General features: G+C 23.2%; 1 protein-coding gene across 1 annotated transcript in view; it reads right to left on the reverse strand.

The window, feature by feature from the left end:
- The window catches only part of LOC107069428 (protein PALS1), an 84,183-nt gene that overhangs the window by 60,431 nt on the left and 1,664 nt on the right, over positions 1–22,088 (reverse strand). Inside the window, 3 exon segments of the mRNA XM_015326742.2 lie at positions 704–764; positions 20,363–20,420; positions 21,107–21,219. Of these exon segments, the coding sequence (XP_015182228.2) occupies positions 704–764; positions 20,363–20,420; positions 21,107–21,219 (232 nt within the window).

Here is a 22,088-nt window from a genome sequence, read left to right on the forward strand (position 1 = left end):
TAAATAATTTACACTTACGTGTGTGTAAAATAATGTATGTTGCATTATTTATTGGAACGTGATATTTGTTTTTTTAATTGATTTATTTTTTATATTCTCGTGAGTTTGTTTTTATTTTTATTTTTATTTTATTTATTAATTTGTTTCCTTTTTAGTTTCTTTTTTGAGTATGTTTTTGTAAATGAATAATAATATATAATGATAGTAAAAAAAAACTATTATTTATTAGCTAATAACCTAATAATTAAATAGGTTATTGGTAAATTTGCAATAACTTATAATATCGATTTAATATAACATGTAATTTTATAGATAATAGCAAATATAGATAGTCCTTGGATATGTTAATATTATGGTATTTAAATGAAACCATTTTAATCCTTGAAATGCTTGCGATTAGAAAATATTATTATAATAATATTATAAAATATTATTATTAAATTAATAATATTATACGAGTAATAATTTAATTTATATATATTTTTTTTTCGTAAAATAGAAAATGTTACAAACACTATTTGTTTATCAATTTGACATTATTTTGTTTAATATATTTACCAATAAATTATTCTTATAATAATACAGATTAAACTATTACTTTTTTTTTATACAAAATTTCTTAATAATAAATAAAAAATCATTTATTAAAATATAATTAAATAAAATTTAATTATAAATAATATAAAGAAATTAATATTGTTACCTTTCAACAGCAATAACCCAACCATCTCGTATCCGTACAGCATTTGGTCCATCCAGCTCTTCTAGCAAGAATTCAACAAGTTAATTACATATACAAAAAACATTTTCATTTTCATATTTTACAGTATTACGATAATAATTAACAACATTTAAGAAATTTCCTAGTAAATTGATAAATAAACATTTTTTAATTAACAAATATAATATTATGTTCTATGAAATCATTTTAAATCAATGTTAACGAGATTTAATTTAATGATTGGATTAATTAATTATTCGAATTTGTTAAACGTTCCCTTTTCCTCTCTTACGTTCTCAATAAAAGGACAAAACAAACGAAAAATAGTTGGCATAGGATAGTATCAGACGAGTTACTATTAATAGTTTAAACGATCGTCTGAACGAGAGAAGAACATTGATTAGATTTATATACTATTGGCATATCGAAATAAATAATAAATAAAACAATTGTATTAAAATATTATTATACAGAATAATAATAATCTTCTTAGATTTTTTTATTTTTTTTTTAACACTAAACCTACAAACAATTTCAAAAAATTTATATTGTCTACAATTAAACACGAATTATCAATCAGCTTGTCATATCATCAGATCAATTAGCTTGTCGAATTAAAACATGAATTAAACAATTCTTAAATAATAATAAAATAATATTGTAAATTGTAATTATAATCACAAGTCAAATGACAGAAACAAATTTTGAATTGTATGAGAAACACGAATAATAAAAGTAATATAAATTAATATAGTATTACATATACCGTATAAATATTCAAATAAAATATTCAAATTATTAAACAAAATAAATTTAAAAAATATAAACAATAAGAATGTATTTAAAACGATAAAAACAAACTTGGAATTATACGAAGCACGAAAAATAAAAATAATTGAAATTAACATAGTACAGCATATACCGTACAAATAATCAAATTAAATAAAAAAAAAAAGAATAAAAGTAACAATTGGGGTATATTTAAAAAAAATAGTAAAAAATACTAAATCTTACGATAGGTGATAAGACAAAAAAACATTAATTTAAATTATTATAACACACGTTGTACTGTTCAAATAATCCAACAAAATATTCAAATAAATCAAATAAAATATTCAAATAACCAAATAATCAAATAAAATACAAAAGAAACATTTAATATAAATTCAAAAATAAAAATAGTAAAAAATACTAAATGGCACATGCTTGTCACTAAGATAAAAAAAAAATTAATGTAAATTATTATAACATATATAGCACCCTTCAAATAATCAAACAAAATATTCAAACAAATCAAATATACTATTCAAATAATGAAATAAAAATAAAAGTAAAAATTAGTATACATGAAAAAAAAATATATTATAAAAAATACTAAATATAATTATAATATTATAATTTATAATAAAAAATTATAATATAAATACAATAATAATAAATTAAAAAAAGAAATTAATTTAAATTATTATAACACACGTTTTATTGTTCAAATAATCCAACAAAATGTGCAAATAAATCAAATAATCAAATAAAAAATGTTAAAAAATAAAAATAAAATATAAATTAAACAAAATAATAAACAATACTAATTAATAATAAAAAAGAAAACACTAACACAAGAAGAAAAAAAGGAGAAACAAAAATTAATTAAAATAATTATAACACACGTCGTACCATTTTTCATGAACAATAATTCATCGTCAGGTTCTTCATCGTCGATAAATTTAATATTAGACAAATCAAAGTGTTTAGATAAATCCTGATTCTCGTCAGCACAATCATCGCAAGACGATGACGGTACCAACTTCGAAACATCATCGACAATCGAATCGTTCGCGATATTCGATCGATTATCACCGTGTGAACGATTGCAGCCGCATAAAACGAATTTGCGAAAGAACTTTGACATTTCGAAAAACGAGTAGATGAGGTATTACTGAACGAGAAGATGAGTTTGAAGATGAACGAATGAACGAATGGGTGAGTGGGTAGTAAAGGGTAGGGGTAAAGGGTTCACAGGGTTTATTGATGGAAAGGAGGGGGGTGGGGTTTGAAAGAGGATCGAGCTCTTGCACAAAACCAATCCTTCCAACGAAGATTAGACTTCCTCCTTTTTGATTAGCATAAAACGTCGGAGAACGTTTCTTTTTTTTTTATCTTTTACAGAGCTTTTATTTTTCCACTTGGAATTTTTGTTTCTCTCTCTTTTTCTATCTCCCTTTTTCTCACTTTTTCTTTTTCTTTATCGTCACTTTTTATTAAATTTTCACTAGAGATTTTTCTTTTCTTTTTCTTTCTTTTTTTTTTTTTTATCGTCTCAAAACACTTCGAAATATTTTTATCGTAGAGATCAGATTTTTTGATTAAACAATTTACATCTTTAATCTATTTATTTATTAAAATTTAATTTAGCTATAAATAATGATTTTGTTTTGTTATTTTGACGTATTATAAGAGTATGAATTTTTTTTTTTAAATATTATAAGAACACAAAAATAAATTAATTTAATATTATATTTGATTTAAGGGTTGTAAAGTTTTTTTTTCTTTTTTTTATTCAAATAAAATTATGATTGGTTTAATTTTGTAGGAATCCCTTTGTAAATTGGAAAAATGTTTGCTAATGGAATTTGAATTTTAATATAAGAAATTTTTAAAATATAATTTTGTATCGAATGACTGACAAAAACATCGATGAGAATTTTATTTTGATAAAAGAAAAACACTTGGTTGTATTGAAAAGAAAAAAGAAAAAAACACCATTACCGGGATTCGATCGAACGAAATTATAAAAAAACGTTTAAAAAAAACTTAAATATATTTGAAAAATCAAAATATTTCGAATGAGTAGAAGATCGTTGTATGAAAAATTCTGACGTCAAATTATTCCAACAAAAACACCACACATCGATGTCGCATACTCTTTGTTCGTATCGCACAACTTTTATGTTTTTTTTTACGGTGTTCGGAATAAAAATTAAATAAAAGTATCACTATCTTCTCGTTCTTTGGTAATATATTCAAGATCACTAATGTACAATTATTCTTTCATCATCATCATCTTCTTCTTCTTCTTCTTTCTTTTAAATGTGAAAAAAATAACACTGTACTCAAATTATTTACTCATTCCTTTAACATTTACTGCTATTAGGGTGAATAAAAAAGTATTTCGCGTTTTTTAAATGATTCTTTTCACAAAGTAAATATTAATAAAAAAAAAAAAAAAATAAAAAAAAACAATCCATTAAAACAGTTTCATAGTAAAAGTTTCAACACGATAAACGAACTTTGAACTTTTGATTCAAGGTAATTATCAGCCCTTGTGTATTGAACAAACTACTTTGTCATCGTTTAATAAAAAAAAAAAAAAACAAACAGAAAGAAAGTTCAAACAAAAAAGGAAAAATGTATCAACTAAACGAGTGGTAGAAAAATAATTTAAAAAATTAAATGATACTATAAGAAATAAAAAAAAAAAGATTTACTTAATGATGAATGAGAGGAACAACAACAAACAAAAAGAGAAATAAAAAAAAAGAAACAAAAATACAGAAAGAGAAAAAATTAAGCACACTTCAATTGTATTACATTTTCTGACGACCGGGAGGATACTCAACGACGACGAATAAAAAAAAAGAGTAAAAAAAAAACAAACCAAAAAAAAAAACAAAAAGAAATATCCCTCTTTTACACAGACGACACAGACGGTAAAAAAAAAAAAAGAAGAAAGAAAGAAAAAAGAAAACTCAGTGAACGAGTTGTACACGAGATGACAAAACTTTTCAAGTAATTCAGAAAAGAGGTTTTGAGAAAACAGAGAAGAAGACCAGAACGAGAAAGAGAGAAAGAGACAGAGGAGTATAGAATACGCCCACCCCCACCCCCACCCACACTTACACCCCCGGTTTGGAATATTTATCTTTATCTCTCTCTCTCTCTTACTCTCACTGTTACTCTACTTTCTCTATCTTTTCTGTCGCGAGTTTTAAGAACGGATGTAGCTCAGTTGCAATATCAGCAACCAACCAACCCAACCAACCCAACCAGCAAGACCGTCTTCTCCGCACGTGTCACGAAACTAGAAAATAAACTCTCTTCGTTGATGCGATTCGAAGAGGCAAAACCTCGAAGAGGAAAGCGCTTTAGAAACAGTGCGTCGCATACACGAAACACAGTTTATATTTGGAAGCAGTCGAGAACTGGGCAGGGTCCTCGATAAAAATTAACTGCCAACCAGTTCAACGTACTTAAAAACGATTATATTTGCTTGCTTTCTCCTTTCTTTGTTTATTTGATTTCTTTTTTTATTATTATTACATAGGATTGTTGTCTTTTTGATTGACGTTTTAATCAAATTTTCCATACTACCGTTTGAATTTTCAAAATGTAAAGTATTATATATATATTTATCATATTTTTTTTAATTATGATTTAGTTTCGAGATTAAATTTCTTTTTGGATTATTATTATTTTTTTTTATTTGTTTATTCGTTTAATTATTTTTCTTTGTTTTTTTTTTTTTTTTTTTTAATGAACAGTTTTGTAGGATTTGTTATAATTATTTTTAATAATATTATAAGAATAGGGGGAAGGTTTATATTTTATTTACATTATATTTATATATTATATTTATAAAGAAAATATTAGATTTTGTTGTTAATATATTTAGTAATAATTATATATGTATAAAACTACGTAGGTAATTTAAATTCAATTTATAACTCGCGTTGCTTTAATTTATTATGATTGTTTTAATATTACAATCGAGGTAAGTAATTTATTTGATAATAGAAATTACGTTTATATTGTTTTCATACGTTTTATTTTTTTATTATTTAAAATAAACAAAAAAATTATTAGTCTTCAATTTGACTACATGAATTTCTTATAATCTTAAGGAATCATTTTGAATAACAATTTGAATTCATAACCTTATACGAATGTTTGAAAAAGAAATACAAAGTATCTAACGTAAAAACTGATAAATTTCATTTCGAATTTTGTCAAAATGATGACTTATGATAATAATAATTGTAATATCATATCTCAACTAGATTGAAATAATTTATCTACATATGTAATGAAAGAACGTTGAAATCGATATCAAAGTTCCGATTAAACTTTAAGCACAAAACGAGTAGTAATCGTTATCGTTAGCCCACTTAAAATGCAAATCTAGTGGTACCGATAACTACACGGTTATCCTATTAAAAGTTTTCATTCACTTGGTGAATACGTTGGCTATCACTTTGTTAAAGTATAGTAACGATCAAACGGTACCATGTTGGAAATGTGGTTTTCATCGTCACGAATCTAACCTCAAAAATCGTTCCAATCTCATAAACAGTTGTCTTTCTAGTCAAATTATCAAATTTAAAAATAGTTACGAAAGAAATATAAATGCGAATGAATATAAATATAAATATAAATATAAATAAAAGAAATAAGTAATACAAAAAAAAAAAAAAAAGAATAGGAATGATGTGGTTTAAGTATAAAGTCGTCAACTTGACTGACCTGGTCCCGCTACACGCGACAAACTCTTCGATCATACGAATAGGAATCATTTTGACGCATGTGAAGATGAAAAACCAGTTTTCTAACTGTATAAGTCTTTAACTGCAGACACATATATACGTATATAACAATTTATATAAATATATATGTACATAAGTTCCTTCGAATCTTAACCAACTTAAAATTTTGTCAAAATATATGAAACATCATTTTACGTAAATAAAAAATTATGTTTCATTCGATATGAATAAATTAATTTTGTATTTTTTGATAATATATATAAGTACTTTTTATTTTTTTAATATTTTATATTAGAAATATGTTATATTTAAATAGGAAAAATTTAAATAATATATATTACGAATTGATAATAATAAATTTTACAGACTAATTTTACCTTTAATAATAATTTTAATGGTAAGAAATTGTTTAAAGTTATTTATATTTATATAAATTTATAACTAATAAATTTTTAAGTTTGTTCTTTATATATTAAAGGTGTTAAGAAAACACCTATTTAAATATTCAAATTTTAAAAATTATTATCGTTGATTTAATAATTTTTTTATTTAATCAAATATTTAGGTTATTCCTATAATGATTGTGGTGTGTATATCATAAATTAAATATAATTAAACATAAATTAAATTTTTTAAAAATTATTTTCAATATATTCGAATTTTTTCAAAAATGAAAACACCTTTTTTTGATTGACATAGTTATAAACAATAACGTAATAGAAATAATATTAAATTAATTCTTATTTTAACGAATATAAATTTGTATGAAAAAATAATTTCAAATTAAATATGATTATTATTAACAATTATTCCATTGGAATAAATCAAAAATAAAAATGAATAAACAGATAAATGATGTATAGAATATTTGTTGTTTGCATTTAAAATTTACTTTTCTAATACAATGGAAATGTTAATTGATCTAGATTTGGAATATGTCATACATACATATACATATATGTATATAAAACATGTGTAAGTACATGTGTAAATACGTTTTATATGTTTGATGTGTACGAGTTGTACGTCAAGGGTCTGAATATGAAGTACACTTCACAAAATCATTACGAACGTCTCCAATTTTTTTTTTTTTGTATTTTTTTTTGTTTTTACCCAATGGTTCTCGAATTAATCTGTTAATTAAAATTCACGCCTATTTTGTTTGAGTCAATCTTCTCTTGATATTTTTTTTTTTTTTAAATCCTTCTGTAGAAAAAAAAAATAAAAAAAGGAAGAAGAAATCTCATTTACCAACCTATAGAATATTTTCGTTTACGAACGAATTCCATTGGACGGATGCACGCAACGATATTCGCACCCTAACGTTTTCCGGATATCCGCAGGATGTTAAATGTCTATTATTTAAAAAAAAAAAAAAAAAAAAACCACGAAAGAATGTGAGACGATCAGGTGGAAAAACAGTTATACTATTTTTCTATTTATCTATTTGTTTTATTCTTGAAATTGTATGTGTACAGTAACTGTAGTCAAAATTATTTGAAATAATTCGAATTTAATGAATTTTATGATAAAATCATTTGATTTGCAATATTTCAATTTATTTATTTATTAAAACAAAATTATTTTTTATTTAATTATATCTATTGTAAAAAAACATTCAAGAATATGTACAAATTTATTGTTTATAAAAAAATTAATTAATAAATTATAATTTCAGAAACATTTTATTTCAAATTGATCGGTGTACGAATACTTTTTACACCCACTCTATGTATATATATATATAAATAACAGAAATATATAAAATTTATAAAAATAGATTTATTTTTATTTATTATAAATCGAACATTAACATAAAATATTAAACATAACAATTACAATGCATATATAATATATAAGCTATATTTAAAAAATCATTATTTTACATTCAAGTTGAAAATTCGATAATCGTTTGAAAAATTAATCGAAAGAATAACATGATTACTTTGTAGAATAAAATATTACATTTGTTTAAAAGGTATCTTATTAATTATTACAACATTTTTAACGAACGTTATACTCTCATACGTATAAATAAAAAAATATACTACGTTGAAAAATTTGTACAAATATTTTGATATTTTTCTAAAAATTGTCTGAGAATAATTTTATAAATTAGAATACTCCCACATACACACACACACACACACATAAATATACACATACATATACGTAAAATAGTATGACAAAGATATGCCCTAACCTTCGAATTTAATGATTATTCCAAATGTCGAATATTCATACATAGAAAGTGCATTTCAAGGATTGCATGCGAAAGTGCTTGACTCACATTTCCCCCTCCCTTCCTCCTTCTACCCCCTCTACCACTTAATCTCTCGTCTTTTACGCAAATCTACGTAATTCTTAAAAAACTTTTTAGATTATAAATCGAACGCTTGAAATATCTGTAAAAAAAAAAAAAAAAACAAACAAGAAAACCCCGGAAAGAATTTGGGAATTTAAACGGTTGTTTGTTGAAAAAAAAAAGCAAGAAAAAAAATACAAAAAAAAATATAGCTCAGAAATTTTTCATAAAACAAATTTGTTTGGCTGATTCCAATACAATTTTTGACGATACTTATCCTACAAAAAATAAAATAAAAGAAAAATACAATCTACGATGCGTCGGTAGAATAAATTTGATAAAAAAAACTGCAATAGCAGTTTAACATTCGTAACGCTATTAAATCATCACCCGTTATAGTAATAAATATTATTTGTTTTCCGGATACTTTGTTATATTTATAATACAATTAAGCGTGAATAATAAAATGAACATTTTTCTATAAAAAAAAAAAAAAAGAAATGTCATTCCATTTTTATTGCAATCCATAGAAAATTATTTATTACAAATACACACGATGATAATTTTTATTTAAAAACTCGCATTCCAATCATATGCGAATGTGTGTGTGTCTGTATATTTTATTTCTATAAATATTGAAATGATCTAAAGAAAAAAAATAAATAAAAATAAAAATTGTCGTTTTGAAAAGATTTTTACGATTATCGATTTAATATAAAATATTTTAACAAAATTATTTAAATGAAAAATACGATTAATATTTCTATCTATTTATATTAGATTATTATTATTATTATTATTATTATTATTTATATTTTTTTTATATTTTATTATATATTTCATAGTTTTCATTTTATATTTCTATCATTCGTTTTTGTTTATTTATTTTTTTTTTGTAATTTATTTTAATCAATAAAAACTTTAATATATTTAAAAAAAAAAAGTAAAGATAATATTCATCGTTAACGTGAATCCAGTAAACTCGTACAAACATTCTGATTCTTAGCAAATATGTGTTCGCAAACGTTTGACGTTTATGTTTAGCCTAATATTTCGATTGTTTAACCAACACGCATTCGTAAGGATATGAATAATCGATGAATAATAATCAAAATCATTGACAAAACGAGAAATCATAGTTTAAGTTACAACAACAAACGATAATGAGATAAATTAAACAGATGATCGTTCAAAAACATCAACAACTTGAATTTAACATTAACATAATATTTAAAAAAATGTTGAAAATATTTCTATAATAAGAATAGATAATTGTACTTAACGTTTTTGAATCGTTTGAAATAAAATAACAAGTCAATAATGATTAAATCATTAAACACAATTTATCTTAATACGAGAATCGTGTTGTTAGAAAATCATGAATTTGCAAATAAATTCATCGTTATTAAAGTTATTAAATGTTATCTCATGGTTTATTCATTGTTTTTTTTATTTTTTTTTTATTTCATTTTGTAATAAATAGAAGATAAGAATAAGATTATGAACAGATTGAACGATGCAATTAAATGATCTTACACGATTGATTTTGATTTATATGATCAAATACAAACAATAATTATGATAATTTAACTATAAAAGATAAATAAAAAAATAATCATTATATTTTTTTAAAATTATGAACACAAAATGTATATCCTTCTAGATAAAATCATACTTATGTATATATAGGTATATATATTTTAGGATATTTTTAAATATATAATATATATATATAATTTAGTATAAAATATATAATATATAATTTATATTGTATAATTTATTATATTATATTAATAATATATTATAATTAATTTAATTATTCATATTATTATAATTTATATTATATTATATATTGTATATATTTATATTTTTATATAATTATATTTTATAATAATTTATTATAAAATATATAATCTATATATATATAAAATTTATATTTTTATTATTTAATATAAAATATATAAATATAATTTAATATAAAATAATAAATATATAATATTTTAATTATAATAAATATATAAATTAAATATTTATTATTTTAATATATATATATATAACATGTTTTTATAATATATTTTATATTATATAATTATTATAATATATTATAATAATTTATATATTACTATTACTATATTATATTATATTATTATTATATTTAAATATTAATATTATTATAATATATTATAATAATAATTTATATATTATTTATTATTATTATTATATATAATTATTATATTTAAATATTATAATATTATTATAATACATTACATAACAGTTACAAACTCACTTGATCTCAGTTCCGTAGAAAGAAATTTTATATCCAAGACACGATATATGCTTGTCAGGGTGTAAAGGTGGTTGACTGAGGGTAGGGGGTTGGTTGAGTGAAGAAGGATATAGCTGTTGGCTTTTCCTTTACTATAATTTACTTTTTCCACGATGTCCTCTTAAACGTTTCTTCTTAGATATCGTTGAAAAATCCACGATAATGTTAAATACGATTATTTTACACAATTCACCTTCACACATTATATCTCATAACACCAAAAATTTGAATGATAAAATATAATTAAACAAAACAAAACAAAACAAAAAAGAAAGAAAGAAAGAAAAATCGTCACTATTTAGTTTAAAAATATTTTTACTAACTGTCATGAACACCATACACAATGTAGTATCGACACATAATAACAGAACATACACGCAATATGTTTGCTTTACTCCTTTATGGTTTTATGTATATCACTATATATATATATTTATGTTTTTATGTAGGTGTGATCAACATCCGATGACCGATGATGATCATATATACACTATCACGAACTATACTATATATATATGTAAACATTCACGTATACACACAGGTAGAAAACGTTGCTCACTCGCAATACCGTGACGAAACCTGGCGAATGAGGAATACCACCTTCCTACGCGTTTATTTTCTCTCTCTTTCTCTCTCTCTCTCTCACTCTCTCTCTCTCTCTCTCTTTCTCTCTTTCTCTCTCTTTTTCTCTTTCTCTTTCAATCTCTCATTCTATCATTCTCGTACGAGTAAATTATCGTTAAAACGTCGGTCAGTATCTTCTTCCTCCTTTTTTTTTCTTTTTTACTCGTTAACTTGATCCACCTTTTGCTATTATTATTACGTACACATATAAAAAAAAAAAAAAAGGAAAAAAGAATTTTTGTTTTCTATCACTTATAAATCATTAAATACCTTTTGTTTCTTTTTTAATGAATTTATTTATTTTGTTTATATAAAACACGTATTACGTATATATGATTTTTTGTAATTCTCATTTCATCAACATCACTTCAATTTGATTAACTTTATTTATTTCAACTGTACTTGTATTTTTTTATCATTTTATTTATTGCCACATTTTATTTGTTTGTTTGTTTTGTTCTTTTGCTTTTTCGAATTTACAAATCAATTGTTAATTTTTATGTATATCTGTAAAATTAATTAATAATTCGTTTAAGTGATGAATATTAATTTTTGTATAATAAAAAGTACGAGAATTTTTATTATTGATTGAAAAAAAAACAAAAACAAAAAAAAACAAATAATAATAATAATAAAAATACAAATAAAAATGAAACTACTCGGAAACGTTTGTTTGCTGTTGCCATTTACGAGTCACTCAGTGTCATTTTTTTTTATTTCGAACGAACAATGGATCGTTGGTTGTTAAAATTTGTTTTTTTATTCGTTTCCTCATTACAAGTGGCCTAGTCAATCAATCATTTAATTCATCGTTAATTATAATATAATAAAAAATGTGTGTGTGTGTGTGGTGTGTACATGTAAGTATAATTACGATAATTATCACGATTAATATATTATTATTTTACTTTTTTTGTTAATTTTGGTTTCGTATAAAACAACACTGCTATATATATATATATATATATTGCTAAATATTGGACGTGTTGCAAAACCGAATCAATCTATTTTGTTTGTCAATGCTAAACAAGGGGACATTAATTATTGAAAAAATTTCTGATATTACTTCTAACTGTAATAAAACTTACTATAATGTTCATTTGTTAATATTCTTTTACATTCTTAGCAATAAAAAAAGATTTATACAAAACTAGTGGTTATTGGTTCAGTTATGCTCCTTACTGTATATATATGAGGAAAAATTATTATATACAATATATATATATATATATTTATAGGGAAAATTTTACAACGATTTATCGTTAGTTTTAAAATAATCTAAAGTAAATATTTTCGCGAATGGTTTTAAATTAAAGCGAGAGTCGATTTTCACTCGGTGGAATCATAGCGATCAGCTTTCTAAACTTTGAATACTGCAAACGGCATCGAATTCCTATTGATATCGTGATAAGTTATGTATAAAGAATTAATTTACCTGTATGGATACTTTTTTTTCTATTTTTTGTTTTTGTTTTAACGATTATTAAATATTATACAAGTGTAAATAAATATATGATAAATATAAACAACAATATTTAGTTACTTACTATAACTTATTATAACTGAACTAAATAAGGTTAATAGTTTAGGTCAAATTTTTTCTAATAATACTGATATAAACAAATAAACTTATTTAACAAAAAAAGAAAAAAAAAGAAATAAAAATTGTATGTTCATCATTCAATCATTTAATCGTAAAATGAATGACGACAAATTTTTATTGAGTTCGTCGTTCCTCGTTACGGATCGTTAAATTCGTCGCACGAATGAAATGATTTTTGGGAGAGAAAAAAAAAAGGAAACGAGAAATATAAATAAAATTAAAAAAGAAAATAAAAACACAGAAGAGGAAATACAAATTTATCTGCTTCGAAAAAAAAAACTTTATTGTTAAGTTAAACATTAATCAAATCGAAATATTTGTGTGTGTGTGTATATATTGAAATATAATATTACAGTTAATGACAAATGTAAATTATTCAAATATTTGACTGAAAACTTTTATACTCGGTTGTTACTTTTTAATTTTACTTTTTTTTTTATATAAATTCACAATTTTTACTAGTTTATTAAAATAATTTTCGTATATATATATTTTCCTTTTATTGTTTCTAATTAATTTTCAAATCTTTTGTGGTACCTTTATGAAAAAAATAAAATTAAAAATAAAAAGCTTGTTTATAAAATAATTTCGTGGATTCATTTTCTATTTATTGTTTATAATTTTTAATTAATTTTAAATTTTATTTTTTAATGATTTTTTTATAAAAAAAAAAAAATAATAAAAAATGAAATAATAATCAAAAATTAGAGTAAAAATAAAAAAAAAAATATTAATGCAAGGAATTTTAGAAAAAAAAAAAATTAAAATTAAATTAAAATAAAAATCAAAAATCAAAAAAAAATATATTAATGCAAGGAATTTTAGAACAAAAAAAAAATTAAAATTAAATTAAAATAAAAGATGAGAATAATAATAAAAAATACAAAATAATTTTGATGCGAGGAATTTTACAAAAAAAAAAAAAAAAAAGAAAGAAAACCGGAAAAAAAAACTTAAACGATCGGTAGATGATTAAGTAATGTAAAAAAAAAAAGAAAAGAAGAAGAAGAAAAAGAAAAAGAAAAATAACTAACTGGTATTTTATTCTAACGATTTCTTAGTAACACTTAAAGATCAAAAGTCGGTTCTAACTCGTGATAAAATAAACGACGAACAATTATACATACGTGTGTGTATGTATTACACATATATTCATATGTACTGTGTGAGAAAACCTGAACGATGCTTATTTCATGATACAAACTTACGTTTTGCAGAATATATACATTCATATTACAATATTTATACAGTATAGTTCATACATGTGTAAGATTTATTCAACTTTCTTGGAATAATAATTATTCCATGATAATAAATTTGTCTTTAGTTTAATATTAAAAAAATAAAACACCACAATGATCACTAATACCAGTTTTTTCAAACGTTTATACATTGTTTACGAGTTAATAACAATACGTTACATAATTGTAGTTTCATTTGAAATAATTATTTTTTTTTTTATAATTATGATTAAATTCATGTTTTAATTATTAATAAGAATAATAAATTTTATCAGACTATTTTTTTCTATTTGTTGATACATTTTTAAATGTATACTTTAATTGTTTATTTTTATTTGTATTCTTTATATTTTTTATTTTAAATGAAACACACATAATCGATTGATTTTCCTATTTTCTGTTGATCAAATGAATCCAATGAAACATATATTTTTACGATGTACATTTTTTTTATGTGAAACACTTCGAAACACGATTTAAAATAAAAAAAAAAAAAGGAAAAAATTCGATAAAATTAACGTGTAGCGGAAATCGATTGATTACTCGATATTTAAACGATGTTTTTTTTTTTCTAATCAAACGTGATGTTTTCCATTACGAGCTTATTGCACAAAAATATATAAACGACAAGTAGGAAAAACGACGAAATAAAAATAATACACGGAAAAAAGCGTCATGTGTTTATTTCTTTCCTACAAAAATATAAAAAATAAAAAAAAAGGGATACAAAAAACACAATAAAAACGTCTTACGTAATATTTCAAAAAAAAAAAAGAAAAAACTAAACGTGATCGTAATTCAAGGTTTTCACACTTGAAATTAAATTGTTATAATTTTTGTAGAAAATAAAAATATTTTTCGAATATATTAATTAGGAATAATTATAATAGAAATATGTCTATTAAAAAATAGTTTTATTCATTAAATCAAGAAGGTTATTCTTTACTAATGTAATTAAATTTAGTTTATACTTTGACTAAAGCAGTTTTCTAAAATTTGACATAACCTATGATTAATAATCGTTCATTAATATATTGCAAGAAAAACAAGTATTTCTTATGAATTAAATGAATAAATATATTCTTTATAAATGTAATTTAATTTTGTTCATTTTTTGATTAAATTATTTTACTAAAATTTGACATAACCTATGAATTATAATTTTCTATTAATATATTACACACAAAAATCAATTGATTTCTTATGAATTAAATTTAAAAAAAGTATTCTTTACAAAGATAATTAAATTTTGATCATTTTTCGATGAAATTATTTTGCTAATATTTGACATAACCTATGAATTATAATTTTCTATTAATATATTACATAAAAAAATCAGTATATTTCTTATGAATTAAATGAAAAAAAAGTATTCTTTACAAAGATAATTAAATTTTGATCATTTTTTGATGAAATTATTTTTCTAAAAATTGACATAACCTGTAAATTATAATCGTTTATAAATATATTGCAAAAAATAAAGTTAATCTTCATAAATAGAATGAAACATTGTTCATTTCTCGATTAAATTATTTTTCTATTTTTCTAAAATTTCAAATAACGTACGAATAATAATAAATGAGACCAACAAACATAAAACCAAAAAAAAAAAAAAACGAACAAATATATAACCGAAGAGTTACGTTTATCGCGTATCAAGCAGTGACACCATTGCGTTCGTACGCGAAATCGTTCTCGTCCGGTCGGAACGAACGAAATTCGTTGCCAGGACATTTAGGACATCGAGACGACTGACCAAAAACAGATGAAAAAAAAAAAAAGAAATAGAACCCAAAACCAACCAAAAATTAACGTTCAATTTTCCATAGAAAATATATGACAAATATAAGAATAAAAATAAAAATAATAATAATAAATATATCAACCCGCGTATTATACTACATCGATATTGAGATCATAATGGTGGTGGTGGTGGTGGTGGTGGTGGTTATTTTAAAACGCATATGTACATATATAGCAAATTCAAGGATAAAGAATGAGAATAAACTATAAGGAGTAGGGGAAAATCGTGATGGCAGCAGCAAGCAAACAATGTCGAAGTTAAAACCCTATCAAAGAATATAACACAACGATTTAATACGCGAATTTAACAACGTACTCACGATATTTAACACTCACACACACAAACACACATAAACAAACGCGTAGGCGAACATATCACCTTAACAAACATATTCCCCTTTTTCGTACACTTAAAACAAACAAACAAACAAAACACGCACACAGGATTTTAAAAAAAGGATCCAACCATTGTCCTATAATATTGCACACACATACACTGTAATACCTTTTCATCCAGGTGTATCCTTATTTTTTGTCGACACTCGCGTTAAAAATCACGTTAAATCATTTTCATTGGTACGTGTGTATAACTACACTTATACACGGCACGCTAAACGCGAGTAGACTGACTTGAAAGTTTTTACAGTGCTAACCTATGACGATAGGAAACATAACGACGAGACGAGTGTGCTGAAGTAGGAGGAAAAGGAGTAAGAGGAGGAGGAGGAGGAGGAGGAGGAGAAGGAGGAAGAGGAGGAGAAGGATCTCTTTCTTTTCACAAACGAGTATCGAATAAAATAATAAGTGATAATAAAAATTAGTGTACCACTAATGAACGTTAAATCCAATGCAATAACTATGGGGAAAATTCTTTGATTCTATGGTAAAGGTGAACTCAACGTGAAACTTTTAGCGTCCGCTAAACTTCGTGGCACCGGTCGCCAAATTCTCTTTTTATCTCTGTCTCTTTCTCTTTCTCTCTTTCATTGCTATATAGTATTTTCTATCCTTGTCTTTTTATTCCGTTCTCTACCCCTACTACCACGTATTTACCCCTTCCAAGTACACCTACGGTTCCACTACTCCACGAGGAGGTAAAAGAGAAGGAGGAGGCCTTCGTTGACGAGCCACCTGAGGCATTTACCTGGTGAACGCCGGAATTGCACGAGACCTTACGGAATTGTACGAACTCTTCGTTCCCTTTTATATTCCTTCCTTTCTTCCTACCTTCTTCTTATTCTTATTCTTATTCTTCTTCTTTCACGCTTTTTGAATTTGTAGCAGAAATAGCTGTGATTGGTCGTTTCTGGTATCCTTATGTTGTTTGTTTAAAAAAAGTATTCTACTATTTCGTAGAAATATTTTGCAGAGAGAGAGAGAGAGAGAGAGAGAGAGAGATGGAAAAGTCAATCCAAGTTTACCTGTCACCTGTGCATCCCGTTAAACGTGCCGTTTTATTTTACTTCTTACACCCCTCCCCCATACACGTAGTTACAAGAAAATTCCGTACTGTTTGTGTTTATCTTTTGATCCATTTTCTTTTTTTTTATTTTTTTCTTTAAGGTGTAGAGAAGGGTTTTTCTTTGTTTCAGTTCAGGTGTTCTTTTTTCAATCGATATTTTTCAGGTTTGTTTTAAAACTGTTAGATATTTAAACTATTATATTAGAATAATTTTTGAATGTTTGTATAAATATTTTAAATAAAAATTTTTAATAATTTTAATAAATTATTTAAATAACAATTTTATTAATTTTTAATATTTTTTATTTCTTTTTTATAATTTTAAATAAATAAAATTTTAGATAAAATTTTAAATAAAAATAATTATTTTCTTTTTATCATACTTCGTTTATAATTATTTTACCATTTAATTTATTTTTATTAATACAAAACATTTAATGATTGTAATAATTATTTTTAGAAATATATTAATAATATAATTGAATATAATCAATTTGAAAACCTGAATAATGGATAAAACGACAAATTCAATAATTTCGAATTTATGACAGAAACAAATATTAACGTTTGTTATAACAGAATGCGACTAATTATATTGCAATTGTACAGGTAACCGAATATAATCGCTATTAGAAACGAATAAGTTAATCAGCTTATATATATAATAGGTTGAACCTACAATATATATATATATATATATATATATATATATATATATTTAATCTTTAATGCATTCATGGTTAATGATTTGTATTATTATAATATCATCAAAAAAATACAAAATAAATTACCTATTATTTCTCAAATTTAAATTTACAATATTATAACACATCACGACAACAACAACAACAAAATAAATAAATAAAGCACGTATAAATTTTTATTATCATAATTCCATTGTAATAAAAAAATCACAATGAATATATTTATTTATAATTATTAATTTCAATGTATCTATAAACATTGTAAAAATAAATTTCATAAACATTTTACAACAGGTGAATCGAACATTTCATTTTAAAACGGATCAAACATTCGAACTCCAATATTCGATTAGATTTTCTGAAAATATTGCACATGACGTATTTACAGAAAGATAAAGAATAACAAAAAGAAAGAAAGATAGATAGAGTAAAATAAAAATAGGACTTTTCTTTGAACCCTTATTTTTAAAGAAGAGATATGGGTTCACAAGGAGAAAAGAAGAACAAAAAAATGTCAAAGAAGAAGAAGAAACATTTAGCACTCCTATCTTCTGTTATCTCCGGTACAGGATCCTTTGTAAAAACGTTTGGATAGAAATAAATTTTCTACTAGGCTTAGAACAAGGTTTCTTCTCATCCTAGCAAATATTCTAACAACTATATATATTAAATTATGTCCGTCGTCTTTATCGAACGGTACAACGGTTCAGAAATTTCAATGTTCCTTGGAATATCTTGAAAAGTACTCTCGTAAACTTTTTTTTTTGAATAGATGCAACTTTTATATATCTATATATAGTACGGTATATGAAGAAAATGAGAGAGAATGAGTTGGATAGATAAAATGATAGAAGAAATAAGAAGAAGAGGAGGAAACATAAAGAAGAGAGTGAATGAGAAAATGAGAAGGATGCTGGTAAAATCTTAAAGGTGATATATTCTCTGAGAACTATTGTGTTCATCTCTCTTCGAGAGAGAAGTTATCGATTCGTTGCTCGCTTCTTCTATTCTCTCTTATTCTCGGTAGAGAATCAAAGTGTGTAGAGAGAACTCTGCTCGGCCAACTTCCCCCTTTTTTTTCTTTTTTTTTTTTTCAAAGTACCAAGCTTCTTCTTCTCAACGTTCAAGATTTCTTCTACATCGTTCACAGGAGTATTTTCCACGAAACACAAGTGAAATTTATTTCTTACTCGTAGTACAACATTTTCTTATTTATTTATTTATTTATTTATTTATTTATTTAATTGTTATTTCTTCTTTTAAGAGTTTGCTCATTTTGTTTGTAAAGTTGTAAACAACTTATCTCATTTATTTCACTTTTAATTCAAACTTGAACCAATTAACAATATAAAATTTCTTCCTTTTTATTTTTATTATTATTTTTATTCTTATGTTAAAAATGTTGAGTTGCAATATTAATTATTATATTTTTGTTTTTGTTAAGAAATATTCGATATAAGTGATTTTTTATTACAGTGATGATATTTGTTTTATACGTGAATTTTTTAATTAATATTCTTACATTAAAAATGTTTAGTCGAATATTAATTTATTCTTTTTTTTTTTTTTTGTTAACCCTTAGAGTGCTATGTGGACGCATATATACGTTTGGTAAAAATTTATATAAATATAAATATTATTTTAATATAAATAAATTAATATAATATTATATTATATATATATATATATATATATATATATATAAATATTAATTATATAATTATTATATTAAATATAATTATATAATATAAATATAATAATATATAATTAAAATAAATATAATATTAATATAAAATATTGTAATATTTATATTAATTAATTAAATTATATTTAGAAACACATAAACTATAATTATTAAATATAATTTATTATTAGAATGTAATTAATAATCAATTATTCCATTCCTACAAAACATTTTAGTTAAAAGTAATTCAGCACTCAAAGGGTTAAGGAATAATTGATATAAATGATTTTTTATCATAATGATCATATTTTTGTTTAAAACATGAATATTTTTAATTAATATTATTACTCACCGATACGGCTTTCCTTTCGTCTACGTAACCGTAAAGATATCGTGCGAGATTTGATGCACTGTAAGGATAATTAATTTAACGTTAGAAATTCTGTAATTTATAATTGTGTTCCTAGTATAATTTACAAAATTATTTACCGTATACCATATTGTAGATTTGATATTATTCGTATTATAATTATGAATGTGAAAACTTTGTATAAATTTTCTTACACATCACGATAAATTTATTAACAAGATTTTAAATTGATATCAATTTGATTACAAAGAAACGTTTCATTTGAAGTTTCTTTAAAAATAAAAATATGAATGATAACGAAATGAATCTCACAGAAAAATATAATTAAAAAAAAAAAACAACAATACAATTAGTGTTATATCTTTGTTGATAACAATATTTTCATCAGTTATGTCAAATATGATATCTTTTTGAGAGAATAAAATTAATATCTCAATCGAAATAAATATAATTCTTAAAATATGTTTCAACGTGTATGAAAATTTGATAAATATCAGGTTACGAGAGAGAAACTATTGATTATATTTAAAATGAAACTAATTGATAATTGAACAAATGATTTTCCAAATAATCCTGCAAACTCGTTAGATATATATATATATACATATATATATACGTGTATAAAATACGTTGATCTATAATTGCAATAGTAAACAAAAGTGGAAGATATAAATTGTAGATTAAATAAACCCATATTGTGGAGAAAATTAATTAATAATTAATTACCTGATGTATATACTGAATGACTTCCGCATAGGTTGCATTTTGTAGAGTACGGCCGTTCACTTGGAGAATTTCGTCGTCGAATTCCAAACCATCCGATTTCTCCGCACGAGAACCTGTCGGATCCGAGACGTATCGTAAGAGAATGAGATCCCATTGACGTCTGTGTTTACATTAGTTATAGTTATACTATTATGAATCACGAGGATAATAAATCAAACATTAACCTAGAAACGTAAAACAACAACATTTACAATAATACGAGTATTAAAACACAAAACGTTAAACGATTAACATTTATCATTAAGAAATGCAAAAACAAAAATAAAATAATAAAATAAATTATGATCTAAGCAAAAAAAAAAGAAAAATAATAAAAATTAATAAAATAAATTTAAAAAAATATATGGATTTTTGTGGGACATCGTATTATTCGAACGAACGTCATTAAAAATCGTCATTGAACTTGCTGAGATCGTTTAATAACCGATCGAAGTACCAAACGATGCATAACATTAATTATAAAATAAAGAACGGTTCCAAAAATAATCCAAGATTACTCTCGCTTTATCACACGATATCTTACAATATTAAACACGTTAACACTTTTATCTTCGTTAACACGACTACTACCATTCTCGAACAGATTAACATGGTTATCTTTAACTTCGATTATTTGTACAATTCTTTTACTTTAATAATTATCTTATATAATATTATTTAATTATCTTTAATATCATATTTTATATTAAATTTTAATTAATATAAAATTAATATAAAAATATTTAATATATCATATTTTATAATAACATATCTTAAATATAATATTTTACTTATATTTATGTGTTATCCTATCAAAAAAAAAAAATATATATATATATATATATAAAACAAAACCCTTTTTCAAAGAACAATCTTATTATACTTGATATATAAAACAAAATCTGTTGATATTGGTCAATGATTTAGATATAGTCATACGTAT

This window comes from Polistes dominula, unplaced genomic scaffold (assembly GCF_049000335.1).
Source record: "Polistes dominula isolate Pdom_NZ unplaced genomic scaffold, Pdom_raw_medaka contig_37, whole genome shotgun sequence".
NCBI classification, from domain to species: domain Eukaryota; kingdom Metazoa; phylum Arthropoda; class Insecta; order Hymenoptera; family Vespidae; genus Polistes; species Polistes dominula.